Here is a 26,278-nt window from a genome sequence, read left to right on the forward strand (position 1 = left end):
CATATTTTATTCTGTTATGACAAATATTGCAATGAAAATCATAGCCTAGGTCTATAAAAACTTTTTTTTTAAAGGAAAGATTAGATGAAGATTTTACACAAACCCAAGAACGATCACTCTATTTTTTTCCATATTATAAATAGGCTTTGACTGTTTTGTTTATTTCCTTTTAACTTGGCTACACTAAGATACCGTGGCTTGGTGACGGTAATACTGTTATTATTAGGGTTAGTTTATTAAATCTATAGATCTATGATCTATAATATATCGTCAACTGCATTCGGGATTTTAACCGTGTATCAGATTAACAAACAGTAAACACACACAGTGACAGTCACAGTAACTTGAGTGGCTACTGACTAGCCTCTAGAAGTCTAGTGCTAGTCGCTTCTCATAATCATAACTTCACTAGCTAGAGTAGTAGCTAGTAGATTCTACTGTAGTAACAACTAGATCTAGATAGTACTACATCTAGATCTAGTCAGTAGTGTCAGCAGACTGATTTTTAAAAAGTTGCAAGCACACAGTAACAGTTGCATTGAGTGAGAGTGAGGGATGTTAAAGTTAAAGAGTTAAATTTACTTAAAAGTAGGCCTAAATTGAAGTTTTATTAACATTTTTACTTTCTCGTATATACGAAGTATAGAGAAAGTATTGTAATCGTGCAAAAAAAAAAAAAATCAAGATTTTTACAAATCTGGATGTTTTACACCTCACTGATACGGAAAAACATAATTTTGCAATCTTGACCGTATGTCTGTGTATAAACACGATAACTTGAGTACCGTTACAGCTAGGTTGATGAAATTTCATATATAAGTATTTTATCAAAATCGTACATCCTGATCAACTTTTGAGCGATTTCCGATAACCGGAAGTGGTACTTTTTCTACTTCGAATTTTTCAAAAGCCTATAACTTGAGTACTATTTCAGATAGATAAATGAAATTTCACATGTAAGTAAAAGATCTAATTCTCTACCTTCTGTCAAATTTTGAGTAATTTCCGTTGACCGGAAGTACTAATTTACGCTGTTTCCAATTTCTCAAAAAATGCATGTAAATTTATAAAGTACTAATAATATTGCGCACTATTATGCACATTTTGTTTTGGCGTTCGCTTAGTGCGCAATTCTTTTTTCTATGAGATTCTATTCTATTTTTTAAAGTTTAAGTAATTAAAAATCATGTCTATATTCCGAGTTATATAAGAATATTTGAGAAAGTTTAGGGGAGATCACTGCCGGTTTATTTAATTTAGATCTAGAAATTTTGGCCTAAAATAAAAAAATTAAAATTAGACTCTAGATTAGAGGCGCAGTGATCTAGCCTAATTATTAAATTAAATCAAAAAGTAAAGATTTTAATTTTGTTATTGAGTAATATTGAGGGCTTTTCAGTAAAATTGTAAAAAAATATGTTATTGGTTAATTCATGGAAAAAAAATGCAGTTACAATTAGGGATTTTATTTTATGATAATTAAAACTGATGTCTAAAATTACTGAAATACTTTTAAAATACTTTGTTACTTTGATACTGTTTTTTTACTTCAAGGAAATGAAATGACCATGAAATATGAAATCTGATCCGTTGTCTGACAGCCTCCCTACAATTAATGCAGACCAGCTGACTAAAGCAGTTAGCCTAGCAGCTGGTGGTGCTTTATCAGACCTTGACACAGACAATCCTGAAGATGATTGGTCAAATAAAGGTATCACCTTAATTAGATTATTGGGGGAATTTTTATACTTCTGTTGAATAATTGAATCTTCTTTAAAAAGGGGTGTTAGGTTACTGGCAGTTAACTAAAATACACACATGGCTTGTTAATGTCAATGCTAATCCTATCCCTAACCCCAACCCTGGTCCTACCATACACCTAATCTTAAATTCTAACCATAAAACTAGTCGAGATTACAATACTACTTACAACCTAACACGCCTATTTTTGGAAGAGTCTATTATTGGACTGGTGTAAAATCATCCAGATTATTAAACATTTTTCAAGCAAAGGTTAAGAGCTGGGTCTAAGAAATGCATAAAAAATGTATTGCTGACAAACTTTAAATTATAGCATCAAGTAATTGTCTACCATCTGTTACATTTTGTTTTCATTTTAAAATTAGTTTCTATTTTCTTTTAGATCCAAAGTCTAAGCTTCGTGAAGGGAATAAAACTACTTCACATTTACAACAACAAACTACCCTGGAGCTATTGGAAAGTCTATCCACCTCTGTTACATCTAACTTGTCAAAATTAAATCAAATAGATCTGCAGCAACCATGCACTAGCACTCTGTCTAAAACTAAACAGTCTACAAGTGGCCCTAAAAATAAGCAACCACACAAGAATACGGCGGCTGTCTTCAAAAAATATTCAAGTCGCAAAAATTATAAGCTTCTTCCACCTTTAATACCAAGTCAAATCCAAGCAAGTTTACGAAAAGCCACGCCTGAAACTGTGACACACAAACAGTTAGTGACCATAAGCCACAACCCCAACCCCCGCAGTCCATTGGACATCAAAAACATGCCAGTGCGTCTAGCTCGCTACACAACCAACTACGTGTTTGTTCGTACTGCAGCGCCTGCTCAGTCTGTTGACATAAGTAATGAATCAACACCCTGTAAAACACCAGTAAGTGGTAAAGAAGACTCAAATGCAACCCTTCCAACAACTTCACCCCTGAAGCTGATATTGACTGCCACAACTTCAACATCTTCCACTGCTAACAAACAACTTGGCATACCTTTGGCACCCAAAATGGTCAACAGCACAACTGCAATATCAACACTACAGCCAACTCAAATTCACCCCAACAGTGTGCCCATGCAAAGAATCATAGCTGTACCAATAAACCTTAGCACTTCTTCGCAGAACAACCACCTAAAAACAGGAAAAAACGATACAGGTGTTATTGTCTTACAAGAATCAACTATTATTCAGGATGATTCATTGAAGAAAGGAGAGCCAGACATTAAGAATGATGTGCATAAAAACAATATGGAAAATTCCTCATTATCTGCATCAACAATTCATCCCCTTGGTCAGCCAATGATGGTATCTAACCCAAGCAATAAAATCTCACCAGACTTGGCTAAAACAAATGCTCAGAAATCTCAAACTCCCTGTGTGGTACGCCCTGCAGACTCCCTTTCATCAGCAGCCATTTTGAATCTCATCAGCAGCATTATCTCTAGTCCCGGGGGTGTTGTTTTCACCAAGCCACTTCCCTCTACCAACAACCCAGATCAAACCAACAATCCCCAAAAGACTAACGTAAAATCTGTTGAAATCAAAACAAACCAATCGAAGCTGTGTTCCATTCTTCAAAGCCCACCCATCTCAAGTAAAAGTACAACCAACATTTCAAATCCAAGTCGAATTTTCTCCCCCATTGTTCCCAAACTCACTCCAACAGTACTTATTAAGATACCCACAGTTTCCATGGAAACGGCAAGCAAGTCTTCTAATCCTGTTACTCATGAATCCACGGTGAGCCCCCTTATGCAGCCAGCACTGACTAAACAAGTCAGCCAACTTGATTGGTCCTCACCAGTCAAAAATCACATTGACGCTAATAAAACGCAGACTCCTACAAAATCTCCCATAGCTGTAGTGCGCCTGCCATCACAGGCTTTGAATGCTGGGCTTGTAAATCCTGGTTTGGCTTTCACTAACCCTATTACTACTGTAGAGTCTGTACCTAAAACTAGTAATGAAGGTCCATCTTTATTACTTTCAAGCTCTCCAGTTTTATCAACATCTAGTGATAACTTAACCTTTACTAGCCAGATTTCTCATATGTCAAGCCAAAATAAACCACATACAAGCCAAACAGCCATACCACCAGTTACAACTATAACAACAGCTGGTGAAACTGAAACCTTCTTGAGCCAGATTTCTCAATCTTCTAGGCTAAACAAGCCTCACTTAGGCCAAACGGATACGACATCAATAGCCACAATAATGTCCTCTAATGATGGTCAGTCCTCAAGTTTTACAAGACTGCGGAGCTCAGTCTCTCACCAGGAATCAATCAAATCCATCCTTTCCTCTACAACTTGCTCAACTGTCAGCCACCTAACACAGCAAACCAAGCCCTTGACAAAACTACCCCTGACTGTTGTCTCAGCCCCCTATCTTACCCACATCTTCCAGAAACCTGACCCAGCCAAATGCAGTTCAAAAACACTGGTCACAAATTCCACATCCTTAATCTCCAGTTCCTCTATAGCTAACACTTCACATCATAATCTGGTGCCTAGCTCTCAGACTTTTATTTCCACCACATCAACAGATTCCACCTTCTCCACCGCGGCAGCAGTGGCAGCGATGGTATCTTTGTCTGAAACCAAATCGTCACTTTTGTCTGTACCCTCTATCAGCCCCCCAAACCATGCCCCACCTGACTACTCAACCAATCAAAACCCTGTATCAAATCCACAAAACAAATTACAAAACCATTTTCTTGTTCCGTCCTCCAATAAAGCCAAGCTAGTTATCTCCCCTGCTGGTATCCAACATTTACAGTCGTTGCTAAGAAAACAGGGAATTTCAGAAGGATATTTTGTCATCACCTCCCCTAGAGTTCAACCACCTGTTCCTGAGAAGCCCCAACAACTTGAACCTGGTCTTGTCACCACAAAAAGTAAGAATTTACCATGCAGTAGAATTCCAGAATTTCCAGCATCTTCTGATTTGCCTGGCACTTCAAATTTAACCTTAGAGAAACACGCCAACATGAACCATAGCGTTGAAGGCACTGCGAAACTTCCTGCTAGCTTCCAAACTTTTGCCGATGAAGACAGCAACAGCGACAGTAGCTCGTCAACTGATTCCAGATCCAGCTCCAGAGCTCTGGTCATTGAAACAGGTGAAGACGATGAACAATTACAAATGGACAATGTTTCATCTCCCAGCTCTGACGAGAAGGCAGAGTCGCCACAAGACCCCATGAAAAGGATCGCAGACAATATATTTGAACCAGATAATAACAGTCAATGTTCAACAGTCGAGGGACAGAAAGTTCCAGGTGCAAGCTGGGAAACATCGGCTCACAGTAGCAGTTTAAATATCCCACAGAGCCCTCTGTCTCTGACAGACCTCATTCGACAACAGCAGAACAGAGGCAGCTTCTCTAGACAGATAGACTACAACTTTCTCACCTCTCCGGAAACCAGGAAAAAGGAAAGCGACGCCGCCATCAGAACCGACACCAAATCCCTTCCCTTGCCTTCTTCTGAAAGTGAAGATTTTGCATTCCCTTTGCCTGTTTGCCCAGCGTCATCCTACTGTTCCCTGGCACACACACATCAGAGTAACCCTGCTGAGATGCCATCTAGCTTCCAGCATGGCCTGTATTCCTCCTCTAGTTCTCTCTACTCTAATGACATGAGTTTAGACCACCACTCTAGCATGGAATCCCGCACACACATGGGTGAAAGAACATCCAACTCCCCTAAAAACCTCTCCACACCACTGAGCATGCCGAGTCCCAAGTCTCCATTATCCCTAAACTCTAACCAGCCTTTAGATCACATTGCGCCACTGAATCCACCAATGACGCCAAACACCATGCTCATCAACCTGCTGAACAGAGTGCCCACACCACTGTTAACCAACCACCAGGATTTACTGACCGTCCCCACCTCACAGGAAAACAACAACCATGACCCCGAAACTGGTCTCGGTAATTTCTACATCAACGGAGGAAAGAGAATTGAAAGCATATTTGCAGGAAAAAGCATGACATACAACGACAGCGTCACGCATTCGCATCTCAACAGCACCCCAGGAAAAAACATGTCTTACCCTGATAATGTTGGTCATTCACATATTAACAATAACCCAAATGAGGGAGATATTTTATACAGAGATCCACGAGCTCTCTCATCCTCTTCTGGGAAGTTTAGATCTGTACAAAATGCACTGGATCTCATCACATCCAGCTACTCAACCAGCAACCAAGATAACCTTACATTGGCTCATGAAGGAGATAGAGACTTCAACATGCAGGACATGGGATCAAAACCCTACGAAACCTCATTTTCTAGTTGCCATTTAAACAGAGAAAACGAACCAATTGACTATTCAGAAAACTACCAGCATAGCTCTAACCACAACTCGTGCCAGAGTTTTCACTGCAAGTCCTGTTCAGACCCCCTGGTTGTCAGGGTGAACCTTGACTCCGAGTCTAACTCTGTCCCGGTTACACTATCTCACAGAAGTGGAGATAAGCGCGACGAGGAACTGCTAGCAACATACGAGCAGGCTAGTTTAGGTTCGTCTTTGAATATTCAAAAGCACAACTGTCTTCAGGAAACATCCAACGTCTCGCCAAGCATAACCCCGGATAAGTCAGCCGAATCCGATACAGACATTCTACGGCATTTAATTTTAAACACCGGTACATCCAGCTCTTCGTACCACTCGATGCAGCGTGCGGAAGTCCTACAGGACCAGCACTTCAGCACAGCCCAGTCTTCGTTCAGTTTGTCCCAAAACAACATGTCACCCGAATCTCAATTTCGTTGCCAGGTAGACTCCTTCTTGGAGCCGGAGAACACGCATAAAAATCTCCCAGACTCGGGTTTGAATCAAAGCAGCCCCTTCAACTCACAGAACAATAATTTCCTTCATCTAGAACACCATACTCACAGCCAGCCGTCTCCCACGTTCAACGACTCTGACACAAATTTTAAAACAAATTCATTCCAGAACCCCGCCCACCAGTCCTACGAAAACACAGCGACCCAGCCATTTGACAGTGAAGCGAACTCAGCATTAGGTAGTCAAGCTGCCTCAGGTTACATCATGCCGACTAATTTAACTGAAGACTCGTCATTCAATGTCCAAGACATCACAAAAAATAACATGCCGTTATCACATGACTTTCTGGGGTCAAACGAAAGGCTACAGCATTTAAATGGGTTCCAGACAGACACCCACCAGGATGGGTTATTTTACCAACACCCCCACCCCCCTCAGGCCAACCTCCACGAGCAACAGAATCTCCACCACTACAACCCCACCCACTCGCACCAAGACCTGGAGTACCACATGGATGATCTCCCTTCCACTCACCAAACCCACCAGTACCCATCCTCGTCTCTCTCCCACCCGGACTCTTCCCGGATATTCACGGATCACAGGGATAACGTTGGATTCATGGACGGCCAGTATTCATCTCAGTACTACGACACCGCCAGCGTCTCCTCAAATCTGCCGATGTTTTCTCAGCAGTGTGCTGTTGGCTCTGAGGCTCCCCAATTGGGCACATCAGCCACACTGTCATGCAACATTCCATTCAGCACTGCTCCAACAGGTAACAAACAGTACTACTCTTTTGTTTAAAAAACTCTACTTACCATACTTGATTGTAGGCTTAGCTATAAGAAGTTTATTGCTATCAGTTCTTAACCCTTATAAAATCTTACCCTAACTTTAACAGCAAAGTCAAAATTATGCTGTATTGCCTGACTGGAAAACATGAACACAGTAAAACAAGTTTAACTTACCTTATGCCTATATTGCAGGTCTACATCTAAAGTAAAGTTTCCCTTTCAAACCTGACTGGTCTATGGGGCAAGTGAAGTAGAGTTCACTTGTTTCTGTGACCTCGGCATGTGAAGAGATAGTGTGGTCAGCACTATGCCCAGTTGCCTTTACTTTCCCTAACTTGAGTTAGGTACCCATCAGAGCTGGGTGGACTCAGGAACGGTCTACTGACTTGAACCCAGATACGAACTCGAGACTTACGGGTTAGCAGTCCAGCTCTCTACCACTAGACCACTCCGTCCCATCTACATCTAGAGTACTATACTAAAACAAGTGTAACTTACCTTATGCCTATATTGCAGGTCTAGAGTACCACACTAAAACAAGTGTAACTTACCTTAAGGCTCTATTGCAGGTCTAGAGTACCACACTAAAACAAGTGTAACTTACCTTAAGGCTCTATTGCAGGTCTAGAGTACCACACTAAAACAAGTGTAACTTACCTTAAGGCTCTATTGCAGGTCTAGAGTACCACACTAAAACAAGTGTAACTTACCTTAAGGCTCTATTGCAGGTCTAGAGTACCACACTAAAACAAGTGTAACCTTATGCCTATATTGCAGGTCTAGAGTACCACACTAAAACAAGTGTAACCTTATGCCTATATTGCAGGTCTACATCTAGAGTACCGGTTTCCCCCTGACGATGAGGATGGTAGTAACATAGAAAAACAGCCTGTCTTGCCCAGTGCGTCTTTCTCCCCTCCAAGTGTTGCGGACCAAGCTGCCACCCCTGATCCTAGTGGGATGAACATGTACAATGGAACCTTCCCTAATTTGTCCAGTAAGTGTTTTATTTTAGGTTTTTCTACAATAGTTTGAACATTTTCATAAAGACCAAATGAGACCAAGAAAGGAGTTAAATAAATAAATATTTTTCTTCTTTAATTCAATGCTTATACTTTTGTTAAAAATCAGACGTCTACTGAAGTTATTTATATTTTTAAAAATCTGAAATCACATCTTGAATTTTTCTGTGCAGTGTATGAAATGTATGTAAGGGGAGGCAACCCAGATGGTAGAGGTGGAACCATTGATGCTGCACAGGAACTTGGAAATTGTAAGCTAATTTATTTTTATTTTGTGTGTGTGTTGTAGATTTTGATGATTTACTATTTGAACATTTTTGTGTTTTCTAGAATTGAAGATTTATACTACTTAAATTTTTTTTTTTGGTTTTTGAATTTAAAAGTTTAATATTTAAAATTATTTTTAGTCTGTTAAAGGGAAAGAATTTACTTTTTTTTTGTGCCATCAGTTTGTGTTGAATGCAACATGATGTACAAAGCCCAGTGCAAGTTTCACCCTTGCGATTACACCTACATCTCGGACACGCCCATCTTGTCGCACGCCAGGCTCACCCTGCCCAACTGCCTCAGGCTGGCCACCTCGGACATTGCTGGACATACCAATAATACTGGTAGGCTGTGTTTTTGTATGGAAGTTGTATCACTGTGGTGTAGCAATCAGTACTTAAGTGTCTGCCGTAAGACACACAATATAAAACTGGTAGGCTTTGGTACTGATAGTGTATGAAAGTTGTATCACTGTGGTGTAGCAATCAGTACTTAAGTGTCTGCCGTAAGACACACAATATAAAACTGGTAGGCTTTGGTACTGATAGTGTATGAAAGTTGTATCACTGTGGTGTAGCAATCAGTACTTAAGTGTCTGCAGTAAGACACACAATATAAAATTGGTAGGCTTTGGTACTGATGATGTATGTAAGTTCTATCACTGTGGTGTAGAAATCAGTATATAGAATCCTTCATAATTGTACACTTTCCCTTGCTAAGATATGCAGGTGTCCAGATTGTATATTATTCTTTGTTTTTAAGTAAATGCTTTCCTTCCACTGTAATCTATATAAGTGAAGTATAGATCACCTAATTCTATAGCCAGCACAAAGCTTAGACCAATTTTTCTTCCCGCCTCTCCCCGCCACTCAATGGCTGGTACTCATTAAGGTTGAGTGACCTCTGTGTCATTTTACATATGATGATAAAATGCTAACCCATGTCATAAACATTTGAACTTTTCCTTGTATTTGACTGAACCCTAGCACCAAGGGTAACCTCTTTAATAATCAAAATATTTTTTTTAATGCCCAACACCTAGCTGGTAGTTTTATGTTTGAAATTTAACACCAGAAAATGTGTTGTCACTGTGTCATTGTATCCAATGCCAGGTGTATTTGCTAAAGAGAGTATAGCTGTCAGAACAAAGTTTGGGCCTCTGATTGGCTCCCCAGTGTCATGTGACAAGCTGGGCTCAACCAGAAGTTTTTCCTTATGGCAGGTACAGTCTACTGGTTTTTTTAAAAACTATTTTTACAGTGCTACATATTATCTTCCATGAATAATATTACAAATTTATAAAATGAAAATTCAATTGTTAAAAAAATATTCCTATAAAAATTAAATTTCAATTCACACAAATATTTTTTTTAAAATAAGTTAAATTCAATTTCCACAAATAATTTTTTAAAATTTGTTAAATTTAATTTTTATAAAATTTTCATATAGTTTTTAATTTAGTTCGACATATATCAAAAACTTGTTTTTTATTTTGTAAACTTAAAAGACTTTCATCGGAACCAATGCTAAAGTGGTGGACACAAGTGATGAAAACTCATCCAATTGGCTGATGTTTGTCAAACCAGCGAGGCTGTCGTCTGAACAAAATCTGGTGGCGTTCCAGCACGGCAGCAGCGTGTACTTTGTGACCCGCGTCAACATTGAGCCCGGCCAGGAACTCTTGTACTGGTTTGCTAAGGACTATGCCAGGATGCTTGGTATGTTGGTTTTGTGCTTCAAGCTGTCATTTATTATTGTAGTAGTAATATGTGTATTTTTGTAAATTATTGTTTGTAAGTACTTTTTGGCACCTTGTACTCACATTTGATATGAAGTTTTGTTCATTTTAGCAAATATAAAAATGTGTAAAAAAACAAAAGTTCCCTTTTCAAACCTGACGGTCTATAGGGTAAGTGAAGTAGAGTTCACTTGTTTCTGTGACCTCGGCATATGAAGAGATAGTTTGGTCAACACTATGCCCAGCCGTCTTTACTTTCCCTAACGTGAGTTAGGTACCCATCAGAGTTGGGTGGACTCAGGGACGGTCTACTGACTTGAACCTGGATTCGAACTCGAGACACACGGGTTAGCAGTCCAGCTCTCTACCACTAGACCACTCAGTCCCCAAAAATGTGTATTTGAGTATATTATTGTGTGTAAGTTAAGATACTTTGTGCAACTTTAGGGAAACTAAGGTGGCTGGGCATAGTGCTGACCACACTCTCCCCTCATATGCCAAAGTCATTGAAATACACATCTTCCCCATGTGTCTTGTGCATGAACAGGTAGTGTTAGAGTATGTGATTTGCAAATTGACATTCTTTAATTCAAATCTTTGGCTTAATTCCACTGAACAACTTTGAGCCTACTCAGCTGCAGTGGGTACCTAGCAGTATAAAGAAGGCTGTTTGATGCATCATCATATCCAGAAGTATAATAAATAAAACTTTTTCTGTCTTACATCTAAGCTAATAGCACAAATGGGCATTTAATGTCTGTTTGCTGGAGACTGAAACCATAAACTTATAAGTACCAATATCAGACTAACTGTGAACTTTAGAAAAAATGTTTATGATATTGTATTATGAACCTCTTAAAAACATGCCATTTATATTATTATGTATGTATTTGGTTCTGGACTGTAAGCCTCATGAAACAACTTTTTTTTTATTATAGATATTACGCTCTCCTTGTGAGTCATGAAAAAATTGTTGCTAATATTATTGGTATTTGGTTCTGAACTATGACCCTCATGAAAAACTTTGTTTTATTTTAATGGTATTAGCTTCTCATTGAAAAAAATCGTTTTTATTATTTTAGGTATTTCAGCCAAGCCCAAAAATGCCCACCACCAGCTTTGTCCACACTGCACAGTTTGTAAACAAGTTTTCCCTGATAGAAAACAAGTACGTGCTTTATGGATAAAATATTTTTACTTCACCCCGGGTGTGTAACCATGTCAGGAGAACTGTTGTGACCCCCACCCCCACTCATATAACTTTACGGGCCAATACATTTTAAATCAAGAATTAATACCTTAATTGTTTTTAATGTCCAATGCAAACGAGACATCGTCTAAACGTAATGTCTTGTGCTCAGGTGCGTAACCACATAAGGCTGCAGCATCCAAAGCCGTGCACCAAGAAGTGCAGTCAGTGCAACAGAAAGTTTTCCCAGGTGTCGCACCTCAACGCACACATTGCATCCGTGCACCTGCGTGATAAAAAGTACGTCTGTCCCCAGTGCGGCAAAAGGTTTTCAGACAGCAGCAACTTCAGAAAGCACGTCAAAGCTCACAGTGGTCAGTTTAATCTGTATTTAAGGAGCCCGCTTGCAAAACATGCCAAGTCCACTTTTTGAAAAAAATATTTCTCTTAATTTCTCTTATAGTCTTCTTATAGAGGCAATTAAAGTAGTATACTAATTTTTTTTCAAAAAGGTATACTTAAAAAATAAATTTTGTAATACTAAAAATATTAAAAATCATAGTTAATAGAATAGTTAACCAAAAAAAAAGAATTTAAAAGATGATATCCTCAAATTTGATCAGAAGTGACTTAGAAGGTTTTGCAAGTGGACCCTTCAATTATTTCTTGTTATTGTTAGAAAGCAGTTTATCTGCAAAAGATTGTCTTTTTTTTAAATCAACTAAATTGTTGGTATGTAATTTAAGTAAATAAAGTAAAGTTCCTGATGGTCCAATTGGCAAGTGAAGTAGAGTTCACCTGTTTTTATATATACATATATACAAATGTTAAAGTAAAATGAGATTTTCAAAACAAAAAAAGGTTTGAAATTTTGTATAGGTTACTGAATATTAACTTTTTCTTATTTTTATCAAGTTTAAAATATTTTAAGAATATTTGACTAACAGCATCAACTTAAAGAAATACCAACTATTCCCAGATGAACGCTGTTTTAAATGTCAGCTTTGCGGCAAAGATTTCCGTCAAAAAGCCCACCTCAAACACCACATGAACACGCACATGCCTGTGAAGAATGAACAGTGTGGGATCTGTGGGGAGAGGTTCACTCGAGCTTTCACCCGCAAGCAACATGAACTGCAGCACACTAAGCAGAATAAGATTCAGTGTGTCCACTGTGATAAGGTAGGGTTGTAAGATTCAGTGTGTCACTGATAAGGTAGGGTTGTAAGTTTCAGTGTGTCCACTGTGATAAGGTAGGGTTGTAAGATTCAGTGCGTCCACTGTGATAAGGTAGGGTTGTAAGATTCAGTGTGTCCACTGTGATAAAGTAGGGTTGTAAGATTCAGTGTGTCCACTGTGATAAGGTAGGGTTGTAAGATTCAGTGTGTCCACTGTGATAAGGTAGGGTTGTAAGATTCAGTGTGTCCACTGTGATAAGGTAGGGTTGTAAGATTCAGTGTGTCCACTGTGATAAGGTAGGGTTGTAAGATTCAGTGTGTCCACTGTGATAAGGTAGGGTTGTAAGATTCAGTGCGTCCACTGTGATAAGGTAGGGTTGTAAGATTCAGTGCGTCCACTGTGATAAAGTAGGGTTGTAAGATTCAGTGTGTCCACTGTGATAAGGTAGGGTTGTAAGATTCAGTGTGTCCACTGTGATAAGGTAGGGTTGTAAGATTCAGTGTGTCCACTGTGATAAGGTAGGGTTGTAAGATTCAGTGTGTCCACTGTGATAAGGTAGGGTTGTAAGATTCAGTGTGTCCACTGTGATAAGGTAGGGTTGTAAGATTCGGTGTGTCCACTGTGATAAGGTAGGGTTGTAAGATTCAGTGTGTCCACTGTGATAAGGTAGGGTTGTAAGATTCAGTGTGTCCACTGTGATAAGGTAGGTTTGTAGGGTTCAGTGTGTCCACTGTGATAAGGTAGGGTTGTAAGATTCAGTGTGTCCACTGTGATAAGGTAGGCTTGTAAGATTCAGTGTGTCCACTGTGATAAGGTAGGGTTGTAAGATTCAGTGTGTCCACTGTGATAAGGTAGGGTTGTAAGATTCAGTGTGTCCACTGTGATAAGGTAGGGGTGTAAGATTCAGTGTGTCCACTGTGATAAGGTAGGGTTGTAAGATTCAGTGTGTCCACTGTGATAAGGTAGGGTTGTAAGATTCAGTGTGTCCACTGTGATAAGGTAGGGTTGTAAGATTCAGTGTGTCCACTGTGATAAGGTAGGGTTCAGTATGTCCACTGTGATAAGGTAGGCTTGTAAGATTCAGTGTGTCCACTGTGATAAGGTAGGGTTGTAAGATTCAGTGTGTCCACTGTGATAAGGTAGGGTTGTAAGATTCAGTGTGTCCACTGTGATAAGGTAGGGGTGTAAGATTCAGTGTGTCCACTGTGATAAGGTAGGGTTGTAAGATTCAGTGTGTCCACTGTGATAAGGTAGGGTTGTAAGATTCAGTGTGTCCACTGTGATAAGGTAGGGTTGTAAGATTCAGTGTGTCCACTGTGATAAGGTAGGGTTCAGTATGTCCACTGTGATAAGGTAGGCTTGTAAGATTCAGTGTATCCACTGTGATAAGGTAGGTTTGTAGGGTTCAGTGTGTCCACTGTGATAAGGTAGGGTTGTAAGATTCAGTGTGTCCACTGTGATAAGGTAGGGTTCAGTATGTCCACTGTGATAAGGTAGGCTTGTAAGATTCAGTGTGTCCACTGTGATAAGGTAGGGTTGTAAGATTCAGTGTGTCCACTGTGATAAGGTAGAGGTGTAAGATTCAGTGTGTCCACTGTGATAAGGTAGGGTTGTAAGATTCAGTGTGTCCACTGTGATAAGGTAGGGTTGTAAGATTCAGTGTGTCCACTGTGATAAGGTAGGGTTGTAAGATTCAGTGTGTCCACTGTGATAAGGTAGGGTTCAGTATGTCCACTGTGATAAGGTAGGCTTGTAAGATTCAGTGTATCCACTGTGATAAGGTAGGTTTGTAGGGTTCAGTGTGTCCACTGTGATAAGGTAGGGTTGTAAGATTCAGTGTGTCCACTGTGATAAGGTAGGGTTCAGTATGTCCACTGTGATAAGGTAGGCTTGTAAGATTCAGTGTGTCCACTGTGATAAGGTAGGGTTGTAAGATTCAGTGTGTCCACTGTGATAAGGTAGAGGTGTAAGATTCAGTGTGTCCACTGTGATAAGGTAGGGTTGTAAGATTCAGTGTGTCCACTGTGATAAGGTAGGGTTGTAAGATTCAGTGTGTCCACTGTGATAAGGTAGGGTTGTAAGATTCAGTGTGTCCACTGTGATAAGGTAGGGTTCAGTATGTCCACTGTGATAAGGTAGGCTTGTAAGATTCAGTGTATCCACTGTGATAAGGTAGGTTTGTAGGGTTCAGTGTGTCCACTGTGATAAGGTAGGGTTGTAAGATTCAGTGTGTCCACTGTGATAAGGTAGGGTTGTAAGATTCAGTGTGTCCACTGTGATAAGGTAGGGTTCAGTATGTCCACTGTGATAAGGTAGGCTTGTAAGATTCAGTGTGTCCACTGTGATAAGGTAGGGTTGTAAGATTCAGTGTGTCCACTGTGATAAGGTAGTGTTGTAAGATTCAGTGTGTCCACTGTAATTCTTGTACAGAGCTATAAGATTCAGTGTGTCCACTGTGATAAGGTAGGGTTGTAAGATTCAGTGTGTCCACTGTGATAAGGTAGGGTTGTAAGATTCGGTGTGTCCACTGTGATAAGGTAGGGTTGTAAGATTCAGTGTGTCCACTGTGATAAGGTAGGGTTGTAAGATTCAGCGTGTCCACTGTGATAAGGTAGGGTTGTAAGATTCAGTGTGTCCACTGTGATAAGGTAGGGTTGTAAGATTCAGTGCATCCATTGTGATAAGGTAGGGTTGTAAGATTCAGTGCATCCATTGTGATAAGGTAGGTTTTTTAGATTCAGAGTGTCCACTGTGATAATGTAGGGTTGTAATTCTTGTACAGAGCCATTAGCATCATTGCAATCTGTTTTGCAATTTTTGCATTCTGTATTTATATGCCTAGATGTGTGTGCATTATATTTACTACGAAAGCCCAAAGTTTACCAGTTTATGAAGTGACATATATTGCCTTACATTGACCGGCCAACTTTGAACATAGACCATACAGTTCATTCACTGGCTTGAAGTGACCGGCTAGAGTCAGAATAAGAAGATATGAATTTTAGCAGATTTTGCATGTTTGTACATAATAATAATTTAAAATTATACTATAATCTATGTGTATCATTAAAATACCTTGAATTTATTTTATGCTGTTTAAAAGATGTCTGAAAGTGATATACTACATCAAGATATGGTTTATTTGTTTAGTAATTTACAAAAGAAAATAAATTTACTGTGTTTTTCAGATCTTCTACAAGCAGCAAGTCTACAAGCAACACTTAAAAATCCACATCAACGAGCGCAACTATGTCTGTACACACTGCAGCAAAGCTTTCCGCACCAAAGCAAACTTGACCCGCCATGGCCCGGCTTGTAAACAGAAGAAGTGCATACTCCCCCTCCCCCCAGTCTCACCCCAAGCCACCCTGCCTCCCCCACCCCTTCCAACCTTGTCCTCTGACTTTCTGCACCCTGATGTTAACTTGTCCAGTTACAATGATACCAAAACTTCATCGGACAGTGTTCAGTAAGCTGCTGGTCATTATATTTATTTATCCTAACCGTACATGTCTGTGCTGATGACATACCATTGTATTGTTTGTGGTTTAGTACTTTAAGCAATACTCAAAAAAGGCATTAGCAATCATAAACTTACGTTTTTTTGCTAGTTTCTATTTTAAGTAGGCTTGCCATAAAGTTATTTTAACTAGACTTTACAAAAAAAAAGTAAGTAAAAAATACTTTGTACGTAGTTTATCTGCTGAGCTAAACAAAACCTCTACTGTGTACCAATTTATCTAAATCAATAGTTTACTCTGTGAATTGATATAGCTTTATTTGCTATTTTTAAACTTGTTTTCTCCCACTCCCTCTTTGTAGCTAGCATTACATAAATTCACTACTGTTGGATCAATTATTTATTAGCATTCCAGTTAGTTATTTTATGTATAAACAATATGTAACTGAGCAAAAATTTTTGTACGTTTTTATTCTTTGTAAATGTATTCAAACTTAAAATTTTTACTAGAATAATATGTAAGCAGTATTAATTTACAACTTTTTTTAAAATGTAAATTTGTACATACTTTTGTCTATTTACAATAGTGTAATGTTCATTTAATCTTGACTGGTCCACATGTTAAACAGCAACTGCGCATTAGTTGTAAAATTAATATCCAAATTGTTTTTTCTCTTACATTTCTTACCAGGCTTTGTTTTCAACATAAATGTATATTACTCCAGATATTTTAGTTTTACTAAGGGCTTGAATGAGAAATATTTATTGATATTGTGCAATATTTGAAGCATTTATAAATATACTCTTGACCAAATGGACAATAAATTGTTAGCTTAACTTAAGTGTTGTGTTTTTACCTTGACTCTAATAAAACAGAAAATGGTAGACACATGTAATCATGAAAAATTAAAAAAGATCAACAAATCTATAAAAATTTTAATAAATTCATAATCTTTCCATACAGAATAAATTGTAGAAATATTGGAATGTGAATGAACTATATAATATGCATTAAAAAATAAACTAAAATTTACTTTGTTGAAAAAAAATGTTAACACTCAGATAAAGATTACAAAGTCTTTTGTAAAAGTATATAAACAAGACAAAGTAATTTTTCTTCTTGCATACGGCTATAAGATTTAAAAATAAGCTTTTTATACACATTATGTCATTGTCTTGATATAAACAACCAAACACAATATGCTGCAGTTGATGAAAGAACTATTTACAATGATGGATGAGTGTTTCATGCTGAATCTTAATTTTCCACATCAAATTTGATTTTTTAGTTCTAGCCCCTAAAACCCCTACTCACATTCCATCTTTAAGAGTGAATCAACTTGTCAGGACTATTTTAAATACTTTTTTTCTAAAATCATAAAGTTCAATGTTCAGGGCTAAAATTGATTATGTTGAAGTTAATAAACATTTATTTACATTAACAAAGCATTTACAAATATATATTGATCAACTATTTACATTAACAAAAAGTCTTTTTTCTTGGACTTTTCTGTACCTTAGATAATATATGCAAGAAATAAAAGGACAATATAAAATTAACTAATTTCAGCTAGATTTTTAGGAATACAAAATATTTTTAGCATTATTAGCAGATTTAAAAATCATAAGTTGAGGTAAATAAGTGTTAGAAATTTTGTTGTGGCACTTAAAAACGGGCAGTATTTCAGGTATGGTCAGTGTGATCTAATCTTATATAAAAATTAAAACTGAGCTGCAAAAACATCGCTATGATTTTCAAATGAGTTTTTAAAGTTTTAGTATGAAAAAGTCAAAACCAGTACAAAAATAATAATAATTTCATTGTGTTTTTGTATATACAAAAAAATCTCAAGCACACAGATCAATCAACACATTTGCATCTGTCTCTAAACTACCATATCACTGTCTAGTCCACAACAAATTTACCAAAGCTATTAAGATTACTAAAGTGAGGCTGGCTGTGATTGAAGCGGCTCCTGCTTTACGGCATTTTAATGTCTCAAACCTGAAACAAAATATTTAAAAAGTTTTTAAAAAACTGAACTAACCAGAGTGTAACTGATGAGGAAGATTCTATCTGCAGGGCATAAAGCAATTGAAGTATTTTTGGTTCTTAACTCATTTAGAGAATGTAATATTGAACTAGCATTTAACTTTATGTAAGTAAGACATTTAGATAGTTTGGTGGGGATGAGTCTCTATGATATACCCATATGACAGGAAACAGACTTTGCTTGAGGAAAGTGAAGAGGGTGGGTACTCTACTACGTCAGCCACACAAACAGCTAATAAAAATCCTTTTGACTGTCTAACTTTACAACGTGAATTTGGAGTATTTTGGTTTAAAAGGGTTTTATATTCTCAGAAAGGATCAATACATCAACAGTATTTCTTTTGGGGTATGTTAGTAAAGTTCCCCTTCCAAACTTGATGGTCTATGGGGCGAGTGAAGTAGACTTCACCTGTTTCTGTGACGTCGGTATATGAAGGGTTAGTGTGGTCAACATTAAGCCCAACCACCTTTACTTTCCCTAACTTGAGTCAGATACCCGTCAGGGCTGGGTGGACTCAGGGATGGTCTGACTTGAACACTGATTCAAACTTGAGACTTACAGGTTGGTAATCTAGTTCTCTATCACAAGGCCAGTCCATCCCCCATTGAGGTATGGTACAACCATATAAACATATTTGGTTTAATTACACATCTCTTTACAAACAGTCTAATATTTATTGCAAGAAGCTACAGACCTGTTTGGCTGGCCTCGAATCATCTTGCTGAACTCCTGTTCCATCGTCTGGCCATCAAAGTACCAGTTGAGATCATTGAAAGTGTATTCAAAGCCTTGACGACACTCACACTTGTAATAACCAGTTTGATACCTTCTGCCTTCGACAGGAACACACTGAAGAAAGATTTAAGTAAAAAAAGATAAGGAAGCTGTTTCATTTAAACATATGTATTGTATAATGTTAAGTATAAAATAATATATTTTTAAAAATTTCAAAATTTTAACTACAAAATTTTTCTCTAAAATTGCTTAAATTTAATATTATCTAACAAATAATTTTAAAAATAAAATTAAGTGATGAGATTATAATGCAGTATTTATGGCTAGATAGAATGATCAATTAGTATTAAAATTAAAATAAGCATAAAAATAAAAGAAATTGTAAGCATGCGCAAGCGTTTCTCTGCTCCTGTCATCAGTGTCGACCGTCGCTGCCACTGTTATTGGCACCAGGAAACAATCACTGCCTTCATCCCGTGACTATTCCGCCAGTGCCAAGGACAGGAACAGGAGTGTTAAAATAATAGCAATACACGAAAACAGGCAGACAAAACAAGGTGCTAGCACAACTGTGAAGAAGCATTACATTAATGGGCTATAACTTTAAATACACATTTGAGCAGTTATTAAATGCGAAGTTAAAAATATAAAAATACAATTTTTAAAATTAAACTTAAAGACTACAAAAATGTTAAATGAAAATTAATCTAAATATAATACTGATATTTATTTTGATAATGTATTTTTTAAAAAATACCATAATTATACCTTTCCCTTCTATATATCTACATACAATACTAACAACTAAATGGATCAAATACATGGCATAAAAGTCAACTGCAAAAGCAACAACAGTATGCACAACTGAAGTCAAGTCCCACAACCCGCCTAAACCACAAACTTCAAGTAAACTGGGAGAGTGATGCCCCTTACATTTTCATCCTCAAGTGAGCCCAACAAGAAATGAAACAGGACAAGGCAAAACCATGACAGCCAATTAGTGTCTATCAAAGCTGGAGGCTGCCACTTTTAAAAAATCAAAGGACAGACCAGGTGACGCCTGGCTACCATGAGAAAGGTCTACTAATTGGGTGAGACTTTCTCATTCCTTACACCCTTCTGCGCAGTTTATAATCAATGTCAAAATAGGTTTCCCTAAATCTAAGCTAGGTTATTTTAAAACCTGTCAAAAGTTTTTTTTTTATAACAAAAATAAGCAGCCAGACTGATGTATTTTGTAAGGACAGGCAAAAGTGGAATATGTAATTTTAAAAAAAAATAGTGTTTTTCGACATATGTAGAATAGTTATATCAATAAGCAAGAAAGAAAAGTGCTGGCAAATTATAGTTATATCAGCGAAAAAAAAAATTGGACACTTTCCTAAAGAAGTTCAATATGAACAAACGTGCAATGATTTGTTAATTCATGAAATAAAAAGGTGCATAAACTGTCCTTCAATTTAAAATTATTTTTCATGATATAATGGGTGACTTGACTGCTTGAAATTTATGTAGTAAACATCAAATTTTAGATTTCCTCAACAGCTCAACTGACTTTTTACATTGCATGGTGAAATATCTTAATTTACTTTATAACTTCAACACATTTTCAAACATTGGGCACTTAAAAAGTGCTGGAAGGAAACAATATTGAGCACAGAATGGAAACATATTGCAGAAAAAATGTGTAAAAAAAAGTGCAGTAAAAAAGTATTACAATAAATGAAAATGTAGGTGCAGTTGAAAAAATGAATTACGATGCAGATTTAATGCTAAAACAAAAATGTAAATCAGTGCAGTAAATAAATATCAAAGCAGCTCAGAAAAAATTCAGGAGTTGAAGGAACAAAATTTTGAAAACTTACATATTGAGATTCAAAGTCACAACGAGCTGTGTTTTTAAAGGCATTGGGTGTGTGGAAATCTCCTGGACACTGGTTCAAGCTGAGCTCATTCAGTGCAACATCCACAGATACAACACCCCTGAAATGTCAAGGTCATGGTTTTCAAAGCTTTCTAATGAAGAAATCGATACACATAGTTGGAGAATGAGGTAATTTTTTAAAATATCAACTAGCATTAGTAAATATAAATAAGCTTAATTGATGTGTCCACTTGCAAAACCTGCTAATTCCACTTTTTGAAAAAAATGATTTATTCCTATCTAGTCTTCTTAATTAGTGGCAACTAAAGTAGTATACTATTTTTTTTCAAAAAGGTATACATTAAAATAAATTATGTAATAGTAAAAAAATAAAAAATACTAAGAATAATAAACCAAAAATGAATTTAAAAGTCAATTTCCTCAAAATCAGCCAGAAGTAACATAGGTTTTGCAAGTGGACTCCTCAATTATAACAGGCCTTCATCTACACTAGCCTATGTTTTATACAAAGTATACTGACCCTATCTAACTCTTTGTTAATAACCTGACATTCTAGTTACGATTAGTTTAATGTATAGGTGACCAGATTTTCATTTCAGAACTACAATAGTTTGAAAAATCCACAAATCTAAAAGGGATCTATTTTTAACTCTATTATAGTTATGTTTTATCATGTTATAGACGTGAGTGCCCCAAAATGACTCACTTAAATTCGATGTTTTCTTTAATATCATCTTTGCCAAAGAATGGTGCCAGGTAAGTGACAACCCAGGTGTTAACTCTGTCATCACATTTAAACTGGGGCCTCAGCCATTCACCGTCTTCATACTGGGCTGCTTTGTAGGTGTATGGGTAGTACTCAAATCTAACAAGACTGGTGCCTTCATAATTTGACCTGAGGAAATATGAAAAGGTTTTCATTTATGTTATGAGATATTCAATTTTTTCTCATAAAGTAATTGCAATCCTTTAGTACAAAGTATTCTACCATGAAAAAATGCTCAGTGTTAGAAATTATTTATGAACATGCCATTATATACATTTTGCTTGAATTTTTAGATTTTGTAGAAAATTCTACATTTTAATACACAGAACAGTTTTAAAGGTTTTTATTGCAAACTAATTTTAAAAAGTCAGTTTTACAATATATTCTACCCGTTAAGCGAAAATGTTTCCCTTATGAAACAAAAAAAAAAGAAATGCATGGACTAGAAACTTATTTGTACCTGATCATAGGTTTGGCAGTAAACTTCTTCAAGGCGACAAAGTTTGTCGCCCATCTTGACTTCATGCTCCGGAACCAAGGCTCATTAGTGTAGTAAGTTTTAAAGCCAGCGAAATCCATGGCCCTGAAGAAGTCAGCCCCTCCCACACTGCCAACACCTGTAGCCTTGACCTTCCAGGCGTAGGGACCAAAGAACTCTCTTGTGATGCCGTTGACAAAACGTGGGTCAGTGTTGTTGACAGGTGGCGACATGCGGAATTTGTAGCGGTCAAAGAAGACGCCACTGCCGACTATCTTCCAGTCGGCCATGACGTTGGCAACAACTTCGGCAAAAATTTGGGACTCGTTCAAACGGCGATCGCCTCTCAAATTACCGAATTCCTAAAATTTGAACAGAAAGTGAACTTTTTATACTAAGTAATAAGCTAATGTATTTTTAACTATATGCAGTTGTATCATTTCTCAACTATTATCTTCATTCAATCACCGTTAATCATCAAAGTTAATTTTCTCATATTTTCTGCCATTTATTTCAGTCCTTTGAGTAGTTCTGCATGAGGCAGAACTACTGTCTTAACATTTCTTTAATTACAAATATAGCCCTGACCATAATATACCTAAAAGTGATAACTAAAAAAAACTATACTATCAGTATTTAAAGATCTTTTTTAAATTTCTAAAGGAAAAAGTTCTAGATTTTTCAAATAACTTGATTTTGGACAGTAAACAAACAAGAAACTCAAGAAACAAAGGCACTCACTTCGTACTCGTCCACATTTTGCAAGAAGTTTGACAAGAAATGGGCCAGACGCAGAGCCGTGCGTCCCTGGGCTTCAAACTGGGTGTTCATACCATACGCAGCATCACCGGGGAGCAGAAGCTCGTAGGCCTTCATGTCCTTGCAAGTCACTGGAGTTGTCTGCTGGTACCTCTGTAGGATCTTCATCATGCGGTTCACAGCCTGTTCGTCTGTGGCCTCGCGTTTCTGGCGCCTGTGTGCGGTGCTGACGAATGGCTGAGAACAAAACATAGAAGAATGAGGTACACCACTTTAAAACCCATGAATTATTTTCCAATATGTTTATAATTAGCAAGGACATGTAGAGAAACTAGTAGATAATGTTAAACGTTTTTGAAAACATTGAGTAGTAAGCAAAACATGCCTTGTTTTTAAGAATCTTTCTTTCTTGGTATTACTATTTTAACTGAGGGACGGGGTGGACTAGCGGTAGAGAGCTGGACTGCTAGCACGTAAGTCTCGAGTTTGAATCCGGGTTCAAGTCAGTAGACCATCCCTGAATCCACCCAACTCTAATGGGTGCCTAACTAACGTTAGGGAAAGTAAAGGCGGCTGGGCATAGTGCTGACCACACTATCCCTTCATATGCCGAGGTCACAGAAACAAGTGAATTGTACTTCACCCCATAGACCGCCAGGTTTGAAAGGAACTTTACTACTATTTCAATTGCAACAATTGAAAGTTACTAAAATCAACAGATGAATACAGCACCTTCTGCTTAGCGGTGAATCTCTTCTTGATGGTAACTTTAGGGTTGGCAGCATCAGCTTCTCTCTTCTGGCGCTGGAACTCTTCTCTGAGTTCTTGGATCCTGGGGATGAGCGTCCGCTTCAAGGCTCTGGTCAGACGTGGGCTCTGATTCTGGGGCAAGACTTCCTGTAGGAAGAGATCCTTGCTGGAAGCTACTGACCTCCTTTTCCTCACAAATGTTGGCATCACATTGGGAATTACCTGTCGATCTGGTGGAGGAAAATAATTGTGCTAAATAATCCATTCCATGTTTTTCTAATTACCCACTCAGTGTTATATCCATTTTTATAAACAAGTTTGAAATATAAACAAGTTTGAAAGATAAAAATTATGCTAAAAAAATATTAAAATTCACATGCCTTATATTACTTAACATTTTTATTAGAGATAAAAAATTATGCAGATACTATTCCAATCCACATTTTAATACATCCTCTATCCTAAACTATTTTCAATTTTATTAAAGTAATATTAGAGATAAAAAATTATGCAGATACTATTCCAATCTACAATTTATTACATCCTCTATCCTAGACTATTTTCATTTTTATTAAAGTACAAATGATAAGTTGATTTAAATTATGTTTGTTTTAGAAGTATATGCTAAATTGAGAGAAAAAAAAAGATATTAAACAGTCAGTAGATTTTAAAAATTGGTATTTTCAAATCAAAACTTCCAGAATAAAAAAAAACATACCTGCTACAGTGAGGCAGTCAAATCCAACTTCCCACTCAGATCTGGTGGCCTGCTCTAGCTCCAGGCCCATGAAGGGCCCGTCATGCCACCAGGGGTAGTAGTAACCAGGGTTACAGACACACTGGTAACCACCGCGACGGAAACCAAAGCCCATCAGAGGCTCACACTGTAGAGCACATAAATCATTTTTTAAAGAGATAGTTATAGTAGAACTAGCTTTTTTAAAAGTAAGACAAAAATTTAGAAAATATAAAAGAAATTGCTTAACAAAACAAGCAGGACTGTAATGGTAACTAGAATGTCTCAAGTTCAGTTCTTGGATGGATGTCTAGAGGATGTCCCTGAGCCCACACAGCTCTAAATGGTACCTTATTTCGTAAATGGGAAAGTAAAGGCGGCTGGGAATAGTACTTAGTACACTATACCATCATATGCTATAGTCACAATACACTATACCATCATATGTCACGGTCATATAACTTCTTTCTTCTCCTGCATTCTTAATTATAGGGGATTCAGTCCAACACAATTAAGTAATATGTGTTAACTTGTTATGCACCATATAGACCATTTACTCTGACATCAGACTGCTTTTCTTTTTGATTTGCTTCCATAGCCTTTGTCCAACCAAGAACAAACTACAGCAGTTGTTTGATTTTGGAGTTTGTCTCTCCAAGAACGGTTGTTTTCTTCAGCTATCAAGCCTCATCTGCCAGGGTTTTTTAAATCAGGGACTTATCGGTTCAGCAACCATGAGCGTAATCAACTAGACCACACCAGCTTCTGTCACATAACAGATAAACTCTACATTATGTTCTATTTACCATCAAGTTCAATGGGTTAACTTAAAGACCCATAACTACCTTTTCTTCTTCTTCTTCATTCTTAATTTTTAGTGTTGGAAGGGATCGAGCCTTATTTGCCAGATGGTTTGAAGTCGAGACTTTTTCGAATTTAAACCATGAGCTTTTGCAGACTCGACCACGCCTCCATCACAATTAAGGATAAGTTTCAACTGGTTATGCGCCATTGAGGCCATTGACACTGATTTCAGCCTGCTTTTCTTTTTTTGGATTTGCTTCCATAGCCTTTGTCCAACCAAGAACAAACTACAAGGCAGCAGTTGTTTGATTTTGGAGTTGTCTCTCCTAGAGGAGTGGCTGTCCCCAGCTAACGAGCCTCATCTGCCCGAGGGTTCGAACTCGGGACTTTTCGGATTAGCAACCATGAGCTACCATATGATTACAGCTAAGCAAACTAGGACTAGATCTAGACAGTAGAATCCAAGCTATCAGGAAAACTTACAGTTGTAGATGGGCGACACCTAGCAGTGTTAGCGAAGGCATTAGGCAGGGGGTTACCCTGCATCTCTGGACATTGGTTCATGTCAATTCTTTCAAATTCCATATCAACAGTGGACACAGCAGTGAATCTGTTGGGGGAAAAAATTGATAGATTTAAATGTATGCCCAAAACAAATTTAAATACAAAAGTTGTAAATGTCATGTCTTATACTTAGCGAATACAATCAGTGGTTTTTTGTGGAAACTTTGCTGAGGGAGGGAATGTCCACCACCCCCCTCCCCTTTTCACCAGCTACCCCATCCAACAAAATAGAAAAAATACTTAAAAAAAACTTTAAAAAAAAACCACGTTTTTCTTGTGGACTAAAAAGTAGAAAATAAATTTTTCTTCCGACCCTAGGGGATCTACCAATGACTGCTCGTAGATTTTGTGCTTCCTCGAGCTGTGCAGGTTCTTGTGATGACTGTTCATACATTTGATGACAAAAAACGTGGGTACGTTCACAATCAAATTTCCAAAATTCGTGTGTTGTGTGCTTTTCGCTTTAATCATAAATCTGCCCGACCCACGTTTTTTGCCAAATATGGCAACAATGGTTGCGAATTAGCAAAGCATCCAATTAGGGAC

The 26,278-nt window shown here is 37.6% G+C and overlaps 2 protein-coding genes across 3 annotated transcripts; one reads left to right on the forward strand and one right to left on the reverse strand.

The window, feature by feature from the left end:
- The first annotated feature begins 140 nt into the window (after positions 1-140).
- Positions 141-16,294, forward strand: LOC131936296 (serine-rich adhesin for platelets-like). 2 transcript variants are annotated; one of them, XM_059293214.1, is made up of 12 exons: positions 141-207; positions 1,555-1,711; positions 2,144-7,327; positions 8,173-8,343; positions 8,542-8,619; positions 8,818-8,979; positions 9,748-9,857; positions 10,143-10,353; positions 11,456-11,541; positions 11,735-11,936; positions 12,542-12,744; positions 15,930-16,294. In XM_059293214.1, the coding sequence occupies exons 2-12, from the start codon at positions 1,576-1,578 to the stop codon at positions 16,212-16,214; spliced, it is 6,828 nt and encodes a 2,275-aa protein (XP_059149197.1). In that variant the 5' UTR covers positions 141-207; positions 1,555-1,575; the 3' UTR covers positions 16,215-16,294. The 2 variants fall into 2 exon arrangements, with proteins under 2 accessions (XP_059149197.1, XP_059149196.1); XM_059293213.1 differs by having other exon boundaries at positions 157-227.
- An 829-nt stretch (positions 16,295-17,123) lies between these two features.
- LOC131936271 (uncharacterized) lies at positions 17,124-25,778 on the reverse strand (the record flags this gene model as incomplete). Its single annotated transcript, XM_059293183.1, has 9 exons — positions 17,124-18,206; positions 18,950-19,104; positions 20,856-20,973; positions 21,582-21,770; positions 22,102-22,481; positions 22,861-23,115; positions 23,611-23,858; positions 24,347-24,512; positions 25,652-25,778. Coding segments are annotated over 9 exons (1,744 nt in total), but the record flags the coding sequence as incomplete, so codon positions are not given.
- Between the last annotated feature and the right edge of the window lie 500 nt (positions 25,779-26,278).

The sequence above is a fragment of the Physella acuta genome, unplaced genomic scaffold (genome assembly GCF_028476545.2).
Source record: "Physella acuta isolate Inbredline_101_S28 unplaced genomic scaffold, ASM2847654v3 ptg000174l, whole genome shotgun sequence".
Lineage (NCBI taxonomy): Eukaryota > Metazoa > Mollusca > Gastropoda > Physidae > Physella > Physella acuta.